The following is a 15,742-nucleotide window of genomic DNA, read 5'->3' as shown; positions in this document are numbered from 1 at the left end:
TTTTATACAGATTTCATAAATTTTAAGTAGAAACCATAATTTTGCTTATGTGGATTGTTAGCTGAATGGTACTATTTGTTTCTTACCAAAAATTAATGGGAAAACATTTTTCTTTAGAATGTTTTTGCAGATTATTAAAGGTTCCTCATTTCTAAAAAAGGGCCCTCATAACATCCTAGCTTGAGTTCAGAAAAGTGGCCATAACTTGATTTCCGTACGGTAAACTTTGTTTAAATTTTGCATACAGGTGTACCTTAAGGTATACATCTGACCTATGATGTCAATTTTTTAGTTCCTGATAGTGCCCATTAGGGTCCTAATACCTTAAGTGCATTAGTTTTAACTACCGCTATGAGCAATTATTGCTTTTGATAGAAATGGTTGTATTCCGACTACGTTGTATGACATTTTGTGAATATGTTTAGTACAATTACTACCTAAACAATCTTTTGCCAATTATGTATGTATATAGTAGCAGTTAGTGTACCAAAATCTAAACAAAATATAAGTGTAAGCTGGCGTTTACATATCTAAATGATTAAAATTTGGTTTTATTTGTCGGGAGGTTCCTGATTGTTTGTTTGTCCCAAAATTCTGTCTTTATACCAACTGTTCAGTATATTGTTTCGAATATATACCTTATACAATGTACCATTTGTAGGTACATGCGAGAATTGAAAGGACTTTACATTATTATCTATAATTTATTTGGCTTGATTTAATGTTTTTTTACCATATGTAGAAATACAGGAAATAATCATTTTTTCAAAGAAATTTAATAGTTATATGCTGTAACCGTGTGTTTATACATAATACTATATTTAGCGCAGGTTACTTTGTAAGTTCATTTATTGTAAAGAAAAAAACAAGTGTTCTATCATTCTCCAGTGAAACTAGCTTTATTATATACGATGAACAAAATATCATGAAACGGTAAAGAATAAAAAAGAACATAAATAAATACAAAAGCTATAGAAAGCACATTTATATACCTAATACACAATGCATATATTTTGCTATTTACATCATTATCATCAGTATAAGCATGTAAAATGTTATTCAAACATAGTATTTCAGAGCAAGTTACCGTATACTTCACAGCAGCAGGTGTCAAGTGCTGTGTGGCAGCCGTAAAACGTTGCCCCGTACTTCACTTCAGTGTTCTTATATATTTGGTCCTTCGGGACTATTGAGTTCAGCACAATTAAGTGTTGAGAATTAATTACCACTCAAGCCGGTGCTATGTGCAGACTCAATCAAACCGAGTTTGTAATTTTCATGTAATTTTGCTGTTTTTAATGCTTCTGATGTATCTCTTTTTCCAGATATTAACCGTACTCGATTGGGTATAATTACAAACAGTCTTAATTATTTTATTTTCTTAAAAACACAAACGTTGCAGGCCCGGTTTGATTGAGCAGTATATTAAGCAACTGTTTATTGTCTTGTCAATACTGTTTGATATTAACGCATATTAACATTTTTTTATATTTTGTAAGCAGTTAAAGTTTGATATTGATATTTGTTACAAAGACCCTCAAATTCCGTAAAGTTGCACCGAGACAACGCTTGTGACCTCATAAAAATGTCTTAATCACATTTTTACTCCAATGTTAATGCTATATCGTACTAATTATACAATAAACGAACACAAAAGACACCATCAATACGTTAGCCAGATCGTCATTCCTGCGAATGATCTTAAAAGCAAAACTTTTTTTGTGAATATTTATAGTATCTTTGCAGTTGTATGCACTCTTTGATTGCTTTCAATTACATTTCTGTCAGATATTTTGGTATGCTCACTTTCTGTGTTATTTCTGTCGGCAATAAATTTGCATAGATTGTCCCCTTCTTTTGCACAATTCCTCCGTTATTAATTCCTTTAAACTTTGCATAACCTATAAATCATACATAAAAAGAATGTACATATTGCAAGAAAGTAAAAATACGTAAGTTTGAAAGAAAAAAAAAACATATTATTTTATGTCAATTCCTCTATAATTTATCATATACATGTAGATTCATGTCATAAACTGATATATATTAAGATGTTGCAATTAAATTTAAACAATACAATCATGCTCTAAGGACGCTTTGATTGCAAAAGATAAACATAAATGTTACATTACGTGCCTCGATTGTGAACCGAATAAACAAACCTTTTCCTCAACAATTCACATAAGTTTAAGAACTAATCTAAATTGAAATTTCAAAATATAAATGCACTTTTGTACACATCAGACCATCTAAAAGGGTTTGAATTCAAAAATAAAAGAAGTGAAATACGCAACATTTCGATTGTTTTAGGTTGATTTGCATTATATGAATTATTTCTGTGTCTTTCGAAAAAGTTTATCTATCTGAATAATATGCTTCATATTCTGGGCTTTTTCCCTGATACTAGTCACACCATGGACTTGTGCTAGTCATATCGTTTAACATTAGGTCGGAATTGTCTTAGATTGACACGCAGATATTAAGCATCCTACAAGCCCCTTAAGGAGAATCATTTTAGGAAATGCTCGTCCCCTAGCCAAAATGAGATAAATGGACATTATTTTTCTTGACTGATTAAACTTTTGACTGTCTAAGTGATTATAACGCTTAGCGTCAGATAGTCTTAGTTATGCATATCATCAAATTGACTTATATTTTAACATATGAAAGTACAGTACATTTCGCGCAGCGATAATAAGTTGGAGCAGGTAGAAATATCTATGGGACAATCTTGGACAAAGCATATTCAGATTCCTATAAGGTACAAAACGTGTTTAAATCATTTAAAATTTACACCGTTCTTAGGTAAGGCTTTGATCTTTTACGAACATTTCCCAAAATAAGTGAGCAAAAATTGTCTGTATTTAAACCTCCTAAAGTATCTAGTGTTTACGATTACATTCGCTTTGACCGATTAATCTCTCTTTTTCATCTTTAACTTCACATAAATAGATTTACACAAAATATCGTTTCTGTTCAGGGTCTTTTGAAAATAAGATCACATATACGACAGTGTCCTTAAAGTCCACTCAATGTAATATATTTTTTCACAATGCCTCTATGGCAACAACTGAATTAAAGAAAAACAAAAGAAAAATAGAAAAAAAGTGTATTTCAGTTATTTGGCAATTATACCGATTCACAAATAACGTTGTATAATTATAATATATATGTACTATTTTCCCTTGTAATATATATTACTATTACAGTGTTTACCCATAATGCTGGAATTTGAAAAAATCTCCGCAGGAATTATGCAATAGTAACACCGATTCTGTACATATTAAACATTAGGAAGCCTTGTGGTACAGTTATGAAAGGCAATATGAAATTTCACCAACTAGCATATGCCTATAACAAAAAGTAACTATAAATGATATAATTTATTACTATATACGAGTAAAACTAACAATTAAACAGATTTACACGTCATCAATATATTAAAGTTTGCGTATTACAAAGCTAACAATTAAAACAGACAACAGTGTAACAATAATATGTAAAAGTAAATGCAAGGCGTATGCAAAATTAGCAATAGGATACATAAAAACTCATATTTAACACCTCTGGCTGAATGTAAAAATGCATTCTTTTAAATTAATATTTCGTATGTGTTGAATAAATAAAGCCATTTAGTTCGAGATCAACTATAGAACTATATCTGCGAATAACTCATGCAGAAGAAGCTTTAGTTTATGAACTTATATATAAAAGATTCTCGTTAACAAACATAGTGTATAAAGATAGCAACAGAGTTATAATAAGGCTACAGTCTAGATCTGAATTGAAATGCCTGTACTTTGTAGACACATGTTGAAAAGATCTACTGTTTCTTAACTTGTAGTTAAAAGGATATCAATGATAACCAAAAGGAAGATGAAGAAATGTTTAAAAAGACTATTATTGAGTTGGAAAGGCTAAATAGCTTAAACCTGTGCAAATATTTTTGGTTTTTGAAAATAGTTGATGAAGGCTCATGTTTTGATTTTTATCATATTTAATAAACTAAAAGCATACTCTGTAAAACACGATTAGAAAGGCTAAAGCATATTTTTTTATCAAAACATGAACTTCTAGTCAAGGAAACATGCCTTAAAAAATTGTAGTTTATGCTTATAGTATGTTAAGCTATACTATATACAAGGGAAGATTACTCGAAAGTTATGAAAAGGAAAACGTTGACAATTTCAGACTCGGTTTATTGAGTCTGATCATGATATAATAAGTATAAATCTTTAAGTAGTTGTGAAGAACATAGTTGATCAGCCCCTAAAGGACACACCTACATTAAGGGAAAGAAGCAAACACTAGTACAATAAATACTTGATTCATATAAGCCATAAAGCAAAGCAAAGACTTGCACACAGAATAATATTTACACATATCATATGTTGTTAAAGGCAGTTATTTCGTTAATATATTGATTGATATATTGATGTTTCACTAAAATGATACTTTAATTCATAACTATCATAAAATAATTTGTTTACCTTATTCATAATTTTATGTTTAATGCGCATGGTTGATATAAAAAAGTAGTGTGGTTTTGCCAGGTTCTTTACTGGATTCTTAATAGTATAGCTTAATTTCCCCATGTATATATAATGTTGACTAACAATAAACCAATCCCGAACATGAAATTAACTTGCATGAAATGTGGCAGTCTTGTATTATAGCATTGAATAATATACTTTTAAATATTCAATAGGAAAATTAGTATCATTCTTTTCATGAATAAAATAATATGACCGGAATATAGTAAAATGAAATCAAAATGTTTATATTAAGCATACAAATGCATACTGTTCGCTAAATGAATCAAAAATTACAAATACAAGCGACTTTTAATAATTAAGCAAAAAAAAAGCATTTACAAAACCGTTAAAACAATATTTCAAAACTTCACAGTACTGTATAATGAAAATGTCCATCATATTTATAAGCGTGTTCTTACATGTATACAAAAAAACAATGAGTATTATTTTCAGAAGAAAAGGCATTGTTGTGTTGTAAAGTTGAATTAAGAACATGTAAGATGTATATCACCTGAAGAAAACAGTGCTCGAAGAGGTGAAATATTTTTATATTTTTTAGAAATAGGTTAGGAAAATGTAAACAAAATAGCATTTTGATTTTCATATAAAAGACTAAAAGACTATAACTGATTTTTGCCAACACAACTTTATGCATGGCCAATGAGTAATATGTCTTTTCAGAGATTGTAACAGGACACGCAAAAAAGATTTAAAAAAATAAAACTATTAGCATTTTCAGCCTTTAAACAAGTGTCATATTTGTGTAAAAAATGGACAATGGACAAGTAATAAATTGATCATTAAGACGAATTTCTTCAACCATTGTTCACAACAGCTCGTTCATATTATAGTATTTCTTCTTGTCGGAAATCTCAGCAAGATATTTTACATGTTGGTAGCAAAACCTGAATTGTAACTGAAATAAAGTAAATTGATAAGTTAGACCAAACTAATAATAATAATTAAATAATTCCATGATACCAATTTGTCAATAACAGTATTTTTTGTATTTTATTTCATGTAATTTTAAACAATCAGTCTTTCCTGGTAGACATAGGCAATGTTGTGCAATTAATTTGACAATTAGGCAATTTATTTTTTCTGATATATTTGCGAGAAAATAAAAAAATGTTAAGTAAATATACATGTATGTTTGCGGAGGTTTATATAAGACGAAATATTCTGAAATATCAGACAAGTTCAAAATAATGACAAGTTGGATATATTCGTATAGAGCACATGTTTCCTTATTTATGCAATGTGAAGTAATATAGAAAACTTTGACTCAATAGCTCGTCAAATACAACTTAAATAAGAAGCAAGAATAGAGAATAGTTATCGAAACTGCATAGGATAGTACTTTAAAGCTAGGCAATTCACATGCCTTTTTATGATGATAGTTAATTTATTACTTACCTTATAACTTACGAATATGACTATATCTTATAGTTATATCTAGTTCACATGTTTGTATATGAGTGTAGTTAATGACTTACAATGTCGGTAAAAGCTGATTTCCTCCTTGAACGCAGTTGACAAATGGTATTGAGGACACTAATTTCTTTCTCAAAGAAACACTTTTCTGATATAATAGAGGCAGCACAAAATAAACAACTTCGTTCAGCTCCAGTCCTATAAATAACATCATTAAATCACAAAAATATCTATATAATTATACGTATACATTACATATCAAACTGCTTTCACAAATGATTCAAGCCGAATCCAACACACAAATATAAATCTAGCTACACAAGTAAAAACAAGGATATACTTGTATAATGATACATCTTCATAGTGGATCAACAGTTAAACAAAATATGAAAAATTGATTTCGCAAATAGATTTGTTTTAATGCAATACTTACAAGCAATGAACTACGATTGGTCTATCTTCTCTTTGACCTTTGACCTCATTCTCAACATCCTTGGCCAGCTTTAAAAACGGCTCAACTTTAGATGGGACTTTTTCTGACTGATTCCACCCATTATACTGGTAATGTTTCAAATGTAGCTCTCCAGAAAGGTGCTTTATGTAACAAAAGTCTGCCATTAAGTGCTCATAAAATATAACTGATATACAGTGGTTTTAAATATAAAGTATTAAAAGAATTATTGTTTTACGTTACTAAATGTGATGCATTTATCAGGGTATTGAAAGCGACGTTCGGTTATCATACATAATCTAATAGAAAGTTCTGGACTGAAATTATGTGATGATAGATATAATAATAGATTACTGGCCAGCTACAACTGAAAACTCCCAAATACTGCACAGCTTTGCATTTCAAAAATGTTCATCGTTCTTGTGGGATTATGTATGATCTTGAGCAGTGAATGATGTGAAGCATGTAAAATGAAAAACAAAAATATTCGAATCTGGAAAAAAAGCCGAAGCCTTTTCTTTTATGCATTTAACGGGACATCTAAAAAGAACTGGTGCAATAATTCTCATCTCATCTTTAAATAATTTTCATCTAAATAAATTATAAAATATCTACCAATCCAGTGCGCGATATTGTTATGTCCCGTATTGTACCATAATCCGTTGTGTCAACCGTCTTACAAGCTACTTGGAAATGACCAACTTTAAATACCTTTCCATCTTGCGGTAGATAATGTCCAACGGACTGAAATAAGTAATATTCAAAAGTGACAAACCTAAAAAATTGAAATATCATCTTTTTCAATCAATTTCTGTAAAAAATCAATAAAAACATTTGATCAGAATTTTAAGCAAACATTCAATATCAGTCTAAATTATTATTTGGTATGTACTTAAAGTAACATATAAATAGAATGATTTAGAATTCAAAGACATCTTAGAGTCTTAAAGCTTTAAAGGTGATTCTTTGTTTACCCACCCCAACTCCCAACATTTGTTTAAAGCAAACATTTGTATTGTCTTAATTTTTGTTTTAAAAGAAATCTGTTATGTATGGATTAATTTGCCAACGAATACTATTAAATAATTTTTTTATATAATTATTTTAAACACGCTAGATAATCTATAAATGTGCACTAACTTTATCTTTCAGGTTTTCGTCGTCCAAACTAATAACACAAGCACATTTTTCCTGATAAAGCATCGATATAAAGTCTTCAACTGTATTTGGCATTGGCGTCTGTGATACAATGAATTTGTATGGATATTCATATCCCTGAAATTGAGATATTAAGTAAATATAATATTATATTATATAGAATAGTATAATATAATATAATATAATGTAATATAATTTCAAATACTTTTATAACTTGATGATATTTAAAATCTGTTTATCATAATTTAATGTCTTAAATACACCATAACATGTATCAAAACAACTAAGGAGGCAATTTATATAGTCAATAAAAGTAAGGGAGGCAACGCAAGCAAGGTTCATGAAAATATATTGAAAAGGGAGACAATCGAATCTTCAAACGATATCAAAATTACTTTTGCTCAAATACTTACATTTACATAAACAGCATTGATGTAGTCATGCTTTGTTGATGACAGTCTCACTCTGTAATCATCGCCTACACATAAAAATAGGATGTTATTTATTGAAGCCTTAAAATGTTGAATGTAAATTTGCTTTATGGTTTAATGTTATAAAGATCTTCTTCGGCTTTAAATCACTTCCCAATGCACAACAGGGGATTAACCATGAATTCAAACTTAACCACCCACTGAATAGTCAAGGTTTGATATTCAAATGAGATTTTCATACAAGTAGAGAATATTTACAGACGGTTATTTTCTATTGAAATCTACTATTATTAACGCAGTGTGGTATAATGAGTGTGAATGAAAAAGGAAGTTTACCTATACAATGGCTATAGTTAATGTGAAATTGTTGAAATACAAAGAATGTTTAAACTTTTAAATTTTAACAACGTTTTGTACACAATTATGAATTACGGGTTGGTTTTCTACTATTTTTTCAAACAGCTCTAAACTTATGCTAACTGTAATAATTATTTCATAGTTAGTAAATTAATTTAAACATTTCTGTCTGCCAAAGGATCATTAAGTCAAAATTCTACTTCTATTTTATGGAATGAAAATGTATTTTATATATTATCCCCATCCCCTTGTGAAACTGACTTATTTGCAAATTTGCATACCAGGAATGTCAGCTCCGTGTCTATTTTCCTTCCTTATTTTCTTGTTCCTAGATGATTTCCCATCGAAGTCTGTCGGCATAACAACATCAGTAAATGTCTGAAATGTTCAGAAAGTCAACCACACCTGTTACTTAGATAATTCATATTCATTAGGTAACTTAAAACATATCTTACAAATGACCATGACCTTTTTTATTTCTTTTATTATTTTTTTCCTTCGCCAGCTTTAGCCGCTTAAAACTGTTTAAATCTTAGGCAAATTTCAATAAGACTGATAATAATGATCTTCTTAATGATTATTATTTGATTTTACACAATATTTGTATGTTTATATTATATATAAGGAGACAATTGATCAACTGTTTGTGTATTTTTTATTATGCAACAGTAAATTTTCAATCTTAAATGTGAGCGCTTCTGGATGCATTGATAAATAAATTGCTTTAAAGGAAGTGTAGGAGTAAAGTAATAACTATCAAGCACTTTCTTCAGAATAAGCAGTATCAAGTCTCCAATATGAAAACGATCTGCTTAAAAATATCACAGAGGAAAGAAACATGAAATAATTGGTATCAATAAAACAGCGAAAGTTTCAGTCACAATATTTCATGGACAGTTGAGTGTGTGTTTACAGTCATTATGCTGATTTTTATTAATCTAAATTGGAAGATATTATAAAACAAACAAGCTATTATAATAACACAATTTGTATTAATATATACAAGTGTACCTGAAATTGATGTGATATTTTATCATCTGTCATCAAACGAGGAATATGTGTGACCGGAAGTGGATCGGGATCGCACGTGAGGGCATACAGAAGACATCGGTGAAGAAATATATACTGTTCCTAAATAACAGAAAGAACCATACATGGTTCTAAATAACAATTATTATTTCAAATAATAAAAATACAACTTCAAATATATATCCTATAATATCCATCATAATAGATTGTAAGAAAATCACAATTAAAGTACATTTATGACAAACATGTTAAATATCATCCATATATAATAACATACCAAGTTTTGCACCATGTGGCCTCTTTGTCCACGTAGCGCCATCACACGACCAAAAATGTCAACATAATTATCATTCTTGCCTTCCTGTATAAGTGTATCCAATGCGATATAGGTTCCAGTTCTTCCGATTCCTGCACTGTTATATGATACATACATACATAAATATATAGGAAATCATTATCAAAATTCACGTACAAATTAAACTTTTAGAACTAATGGCTATAAAGCGTTCCTTATTCATTTCCTTTTTCAGATATCTTTTAACAGTTAATTATTTGTAATAACACATGTTTTTTAACAGTCTGATAATTAACTAAATATTATTTTGACAATGTTAGTTTTTTTATACATTTTAATTGTACTGGCAAAACAAATACCTGCAGTGTACCACTATAGGGCCAGCATCGTCTGACTTTGTTTGTCCAACTTTGTTCCTAAATTCTACCAGAGAGGCAACATTATCTGGAACGGATCGGTCAGGCCAAGCGGTATAGTGATATTGTGTCACTTTTCTTGATCCAGAACCCTTTGAAATTAGAAAACAACAACATTTTTATCAATGGTGCATTATATTTTGAGGTATGTTGTTCACAAATTTAAAGAAAAACTAATACAATCTAGGGATATAGATAAGGTTTGGTCAACATATTAGAAAGATCAAACAAATGTTTTAAACGATAATCAAATCAAAGGTGATGAGAACGTATTTTTATGTTTAAATCTGATACAATATAACATACCTGCACATTAACAGAAAACTCCCTTATAGTGAATTCTGAAAATATTTTCTCAGCAATGCACACCACTTTGTATCCATGGTAATTCTTAGTTTTCCCTTGATCAGGCCAGTACTGCTCACATTTCATTTTCTATGAAGTAGGCAAAGAATTTTTTTAATGTTTCTGACAATAGTTCAATTGTTGTGTATATAACCAAATTATACGTGACCCAAGATAAAAAGTTAACAATACAATTAATTATACGTAGAAAATAATATGCAAGGCTTTATACAAACTGTTTTAAATGCAATTACTGCTAGATGTATGCATATAACTCTCAGTATATCTATAATTTTATTACCATATTTAAGTGTATAGAAAATGTTTCTTATGATTCTAAAATCAGGCTTCATCTTTCTCCAGATTTTTATATATGAAGTCAAGTAAATGAGGGAAAATTCAAAACTAAAACTAAAAGTTTTTTTCCTGGCAAGTGTGGTAATATACAAACCCCAGACTCATCTAGATTGGTCAACATTATAATTTTATCTGTTTTTTCTTCCCATATCATCTCCCAAAAGTCTTTGTAAGCATTCATTGCATCCTTGGTTGGTCCTTAAAACATTAATAAGTAAATAAATACAAGAGAAATATTGATGGAAATATGACGACCTAAAAATGTAAGGTAATAACTTCACATTGCGTTTTAATGACATTTTATTTACATCATAAAAGCCTGAAAAAGAGAAATGCCTCAAGAGTAATTGAAACATAGCAAAAAAATGACAGTTGCAGACTTGGTTGACGAGAATAGTGTTATTTATTATAAAGTTAAATACTATTTTTAACACATTAACCAAGAATCAAAGAAAACAGGTGTGTGAGAATAATCAAGAGATAGATATTTGCAGTATTTGATATGATTGTAGACAGTATTTGTCAGACCTGAAAATATTTTTTTAACCATTATTATTATATATTTATAACGTGTTATATCGAGTCATCGGCAGTTTTACAATGTGTCAGTTCATGCATGAATTAATGCATGGAAGGGCATCTGAGGTCTTCCTACATCATTACAAACTTAAAAGTCGCCATATGACCTGTACCGCGTTGGTGCGACGTAAAAAAAATTATATACATACCAAGGGAAGCTATGTACTCTGGTGACTTCTTGTGTCCCTAAATTAAATTAAGAAACATAATATGAAATATCTGTATATAAAATTAGCCATATACAAATATCAGTGATAATTCTTAAATAGTATCTGGTAGTTCTTGCCAATGCAAAAGCATGTGCTATTTCTTTTCATTTTGTTCACACGTTATGTGACATTATCAAATTCAAGGCATAAGTATGCTTAACTTCATCAGTTATTAATATTAAGTAATTATTTATACGTCAACGAAATATCAAATAATTAGCATAAGGTTGTCAGTTAAAAAGATCTTTAAATGTTGAAAGACATGAAAATATTCCTACATTACACATCAAACATGCAAATTTATACATACATCAATGTAATTTGCGTTGATGTAAGTTTTACTTTTTAAGACAACACGAGTTGCATCATCTGAAACAGCAGAAAATATATGATCTTCCTAATTGCTCGAATTAACTAAAAGATATCTTACGCTCGCCTTTGGGTAAAAAAGTATTGCACACATAAGATAAAAGCTAGGATATTCGTACCGGATATTTTATGTTTAATTTGAATAAGAGAATGCACAAACGTAATTGGAATCTGTATTCCCTGTGACTGGTCAAGATAATCAGGTTCTTTCTTAAAACAAAGTGTAAGTTTTTTGCTTTTTTCAATGACACTATGTATTCATACAGTGTTTAATTATAGTGTATATCGTTTAGAATTTAACATGTCTTCTCTGTGTTGTTTTACATTAAAACATGATTATATAAGACAGTAGAAGTATTACTAAAAATCAAATTTGAATAATGAATCATAAAATGCTCTGAGATATAGTATGTATAAATTTAATATAAATCAAAAGTACATTATAAATATAAGTACACAGTATAACGTCAATCAATTTTGTAACTGAAAAAAAGGAACCAGTCAAACCTTATAAAGATTTCTTAAAATAAGAACAAATATTTACATGCATATACTCCGTTGTATCTATTTTTCTTGCGATTATACCGCGTTAGAGCTTCGTCACAAGGCCTTGTCAAACCTTTGGGTAATTTCTAAATTGAAAATGAATTTCAAAACAATATAACACCAAACGTAGAAATAGCTGAATTATTATGTATCATCAAATATATCGTTTCTATATCAACATAATTATAAATACAGGTTTATCTATTGAACCGATAGAATTAATTCACGCAATTGAACATTTCTAGCAGTATTAAAATACCAACATTTAATTGATCCTGCAATAATTTAAGTTTAATATTATCTTATTTCAAACTATAAAAAGATATACTAAGCTCCCCCTATCCTATAACAGGTACAGTAATATGAAATATGCAATTAATACTCAACCTCAAACTCATCTTCATAATCAGTCTTCTTCCTGGTGTATTCAAGTAGATCAGATATTTGAATCCGGGTTCTAAGTAGACTCGCTGTATTGTAATACAAATCAGCACTCGGTGGATTTACTTCTGTAATTTACAATGCCCTGTTTTTTTAAGAATGATCCTATATATACATTGAAGTTTTGCAGTTGTTTCACACAATAAATAAACTACTTGAAAAAAGTAAGTAATCTTCTTAAATATGTAATATCTGTTAATAACTTTATATCTGATACAATCGATATTTCTGACAATAAGGTAAGAAATATTACTGACATACTATACATACATGTTATCTTAGCATCCCATACGAATACGGTTATTCAATGAAAACAAACCTTTTTCGATAAGTTTAGAACTGCCTTCGTCTAATTCTTCTAATTCTATTTCATCAACATCCGTTTCTTCTTCTGTTTTGTTTTCAAGATCTCCATCAATAGTGATAGTGGAATACGTACCATCTGAGACAGTTTTTCTATCATCTAAGTCTATGGCAAAATTATCATACATTGGTTTTGGTTTGCCAATTTCTCTCGTAATAGGTTTCTTGAACTTGTGTGTTTTGTTAGGTTGTGCATATATGTAGTCCTGAATTTCTTCAACTGCTTCCGTTTTCTTCATTGGTTTTGCATAAACATCTTAAATCATAGAAGAAATGAATAGCTGTAACAGTTTTATATAATTACAAGAAAAATATCAATTTCTTTCATTAAACATTGAAGATTATGTGATTAAATGTTTGATGATAATGAAAACTGAAGAAAAGAAACAAAAAAACAACATTGTCGTTGATTTTATGTCACACTGTAACACTGTCGTTATTTTAACGATTTAAAGTGATACACTACTGCTAATAAATGTTATGTGCATACATGAATCGTGTAAATATCTTAAGAGTATTAAACTTTTTATCTTTGTGTAATGCATACTTTGATCTTCTGTACTAACTGCCTCATGTTGACCAGATTCTTCCCTCGGGGATTTTTTTCTGTGGAATAAAGGACAAATTTATTCCATAAAATGCAATTTTATAATAAAACAAAATGACGATTCATATTATATTGTGTAATATGTAAACCTAAAACAAAATAAATATTCAATCCAAAAATAATGAACACACGCATCGATCTCCTAGTTTTATTTCAGGTTAAATTCTTAAAATGAACTTATGCGTCATGAATGATTAATGCTATTTAATACATTTGCTCTTTTTCCCTTTTATTTACTTACTTACTTCAGCTTTGTGTTAAGTATTCCGGATTAATGTAAATATGTTCTCAGAAAATAATTCATACGAATAATGATTTAAAAGTAATGAGGTCTTATGCAAATTTGTTTTTATACCTTCGTTTTAGCAAACAAACTCCCACTATGATCAGTATCAAGATTAGAACGCCTCCTCCTGCTGATGCACCTATGATAAGTTCGTTGCTTTCTTTCTTTTCTTGTACTGCCATCTGTGTACCCTTTGTTAAAGTTTGTTGTGAACTTGCTCTTGTTTGACTAGTTGTTATCTCTGACCAAACTGAGAAATTCAAATAACAATAACAAATACACATACAATGAAGATCACGTCAAGCAGATGCACGTTTAAGATAAATGATAAAAACTATTAAATTTAACAAATAAAATAAACGTTTCCTTTTAAGAGCATTTTAACAACTTAATAAAAAACACATTTGTTAAATCTAAAATCATTCATTACCTTAACAAAAATGTAAGTATAGTATGATGGGGTGCCGTATAGTGTTATGTTAATGCCACCATCAGTTAGGGCAAAAGGTAATAAACAATCTTAGTTCTTGGTAATTTTCAACTTGATAAAAAAACCTGAAATGAATTCATTACAGTACAATCTTTTTTACCAGAAGTGGTAGTTTGAGTACAATTATCTCCAATCAATCCATCCTTACATCCATCCGTACATGTACCGTTTTTTCTATCACATTTAAGATCTTTACATCCATCAGGACAAGGTTGCTCACAAGTATCGCCCCAAAATGTTTGGTTACATCCGTTTAAACAATATCCGTTGGTATGTTCACATGTACGTTTACCACGTTGTACTAAGCATGATGGGTTGCAGGCTAAACTGCAATCGGATGAGTAAAAATGACCAACACACAGTATACAACTATTTCCGTTATCTTTTGAGCACTTTAAACACTTGCTGTTACATTGTTTTGAACATTTCTCACCAGTCCAGCCCTCATTACATTCTCCTTGACATATTCCAGAATTATCACAATTCGTAGAACATTCTTTAGAGCACAATGATGTGTGTGACCCGCATGTTTTACCATTGAATATTTGTCCTTCTGGACAATCAGCGCAGACTAACGAACCATTGTGTATTTGACACTGGTTACATCCTTGAATAATACAGTCCGGACATTGCGATTCTTGCGAACATGACACACATTTAACACTGTCATTAAACTTATAGAGGTGAAAACCATCATTGCAAATATAACATGTTTTCACATCCGTACAATGTTTACAATTTGACGGACAGGTGTCACATATTGTCTCGACACCGCGTTTAGCGATAAAATATCCATCTCTACAACCACTCGAACATTTACGTAAATCACAATATTCATTTTCACATAAGCTACAATTGTGTTGACATTGAAGTCCATATAAATTGGGCCTACATTGCGTACAATCTCCCGTTTTAGCCTGGCATTCACCATTTAGACAATTACCATCACAGTTGACAGTACATCTAAAACCATATTTATTTGGCTTATTACACAAAGTACAGTCATCGAAGTTGTTACATTTTGCACAATCTGGAGGACATGGT

General features: G+C 29.8%; 1 protein-coding gene across 1 annotated transcript in view; it reads right to left on the bottom strand.

Moving 5' to 3' along the window:
* LOC132746227 (receptor-type tyrosine-protein phosphatase kappa-like) overlaps positions 1-15,444 on the bottom strand; it is a 59,825-nt gene extending 44,381 nt beyond the window's left edge. Inside the window, exons 1-15 of the mRNA XM_060735308.1 lie at positions 14,799-15,444; positions 14,278-14,449; positions 13,863-13,921; positions 13,272-13,571; positions 12,899-13,020; positions 12,510-12,597; positions 11,907-11,965; positions 11,537-11,573; positions 10,903-11,006; positions 10,413-10,541; positions 10,050-10,198; positions 9,673-9,808; positions 9,378-9,497; positions 8,648-8,744; positions 7,992-8,056 (exon numbers count right to left, since the gene is read on the bottom strand). Of these exons, the coding sequence (XP_060591291.1) occupies positions 7,992-8,056; positions 8,648-8,744; positions 9,378-9,497; positions 9,673-9,808; positions 10,050-10,198; positions 10,413-10,541; positions 10,903-11,006; positions 11,537-11,573; positions 11,907-11,965; positions 12,510-12,597; positions 12,899-13,020; positions 13,272-13,571; positions 13,863-13,921; positions 14,278-14,390 (1,578 nt within the window). The 5' untranslated portion in view covers positions 14,391-14,449; positions 14,799-15,444. The remainder of the gene's footprint in view (positions 1-7,991; positions 8,057-8,647; positions 8,745-9,377; positions 9,498-9,672; positions 9,809-10,049; positions 10,199-10,412; positions 10,542-10,902; positions 11,007-11,536; positions 11,574-11,906; positions 11,966-12,509; positions 12,598-12,898; positions 13,021-13,271; positions 13,572-13,862; positions 13,922-14,277; positions 14,450-14,798) is intronic.
* Positions 15,445-15,742: the final 298 nt, after the last annotated feature.

This window comes from Ruditapes philippinarum, unplaced genomic scaffold (genome assembly GCF_026571515.1).
Source record: "Ruditapes philippinarum isolate M1 unplaced genomic scaffold, ASM2657151v2 ctg8576_1_1_1_1, whole genome shotgun sequence".
In the NCBI taxonomy this organism is placed as follows: Eukaryota; Metazoa; Mollusca; class Bivalvia; order Venerida; family Veneridae; genus Ruditapes; species Ruditapes philippinarum.
Note: the sequence above shows the minus strand (reverse complement) of the source record. Positions and strands in the feature narration are given on the sequence as shown.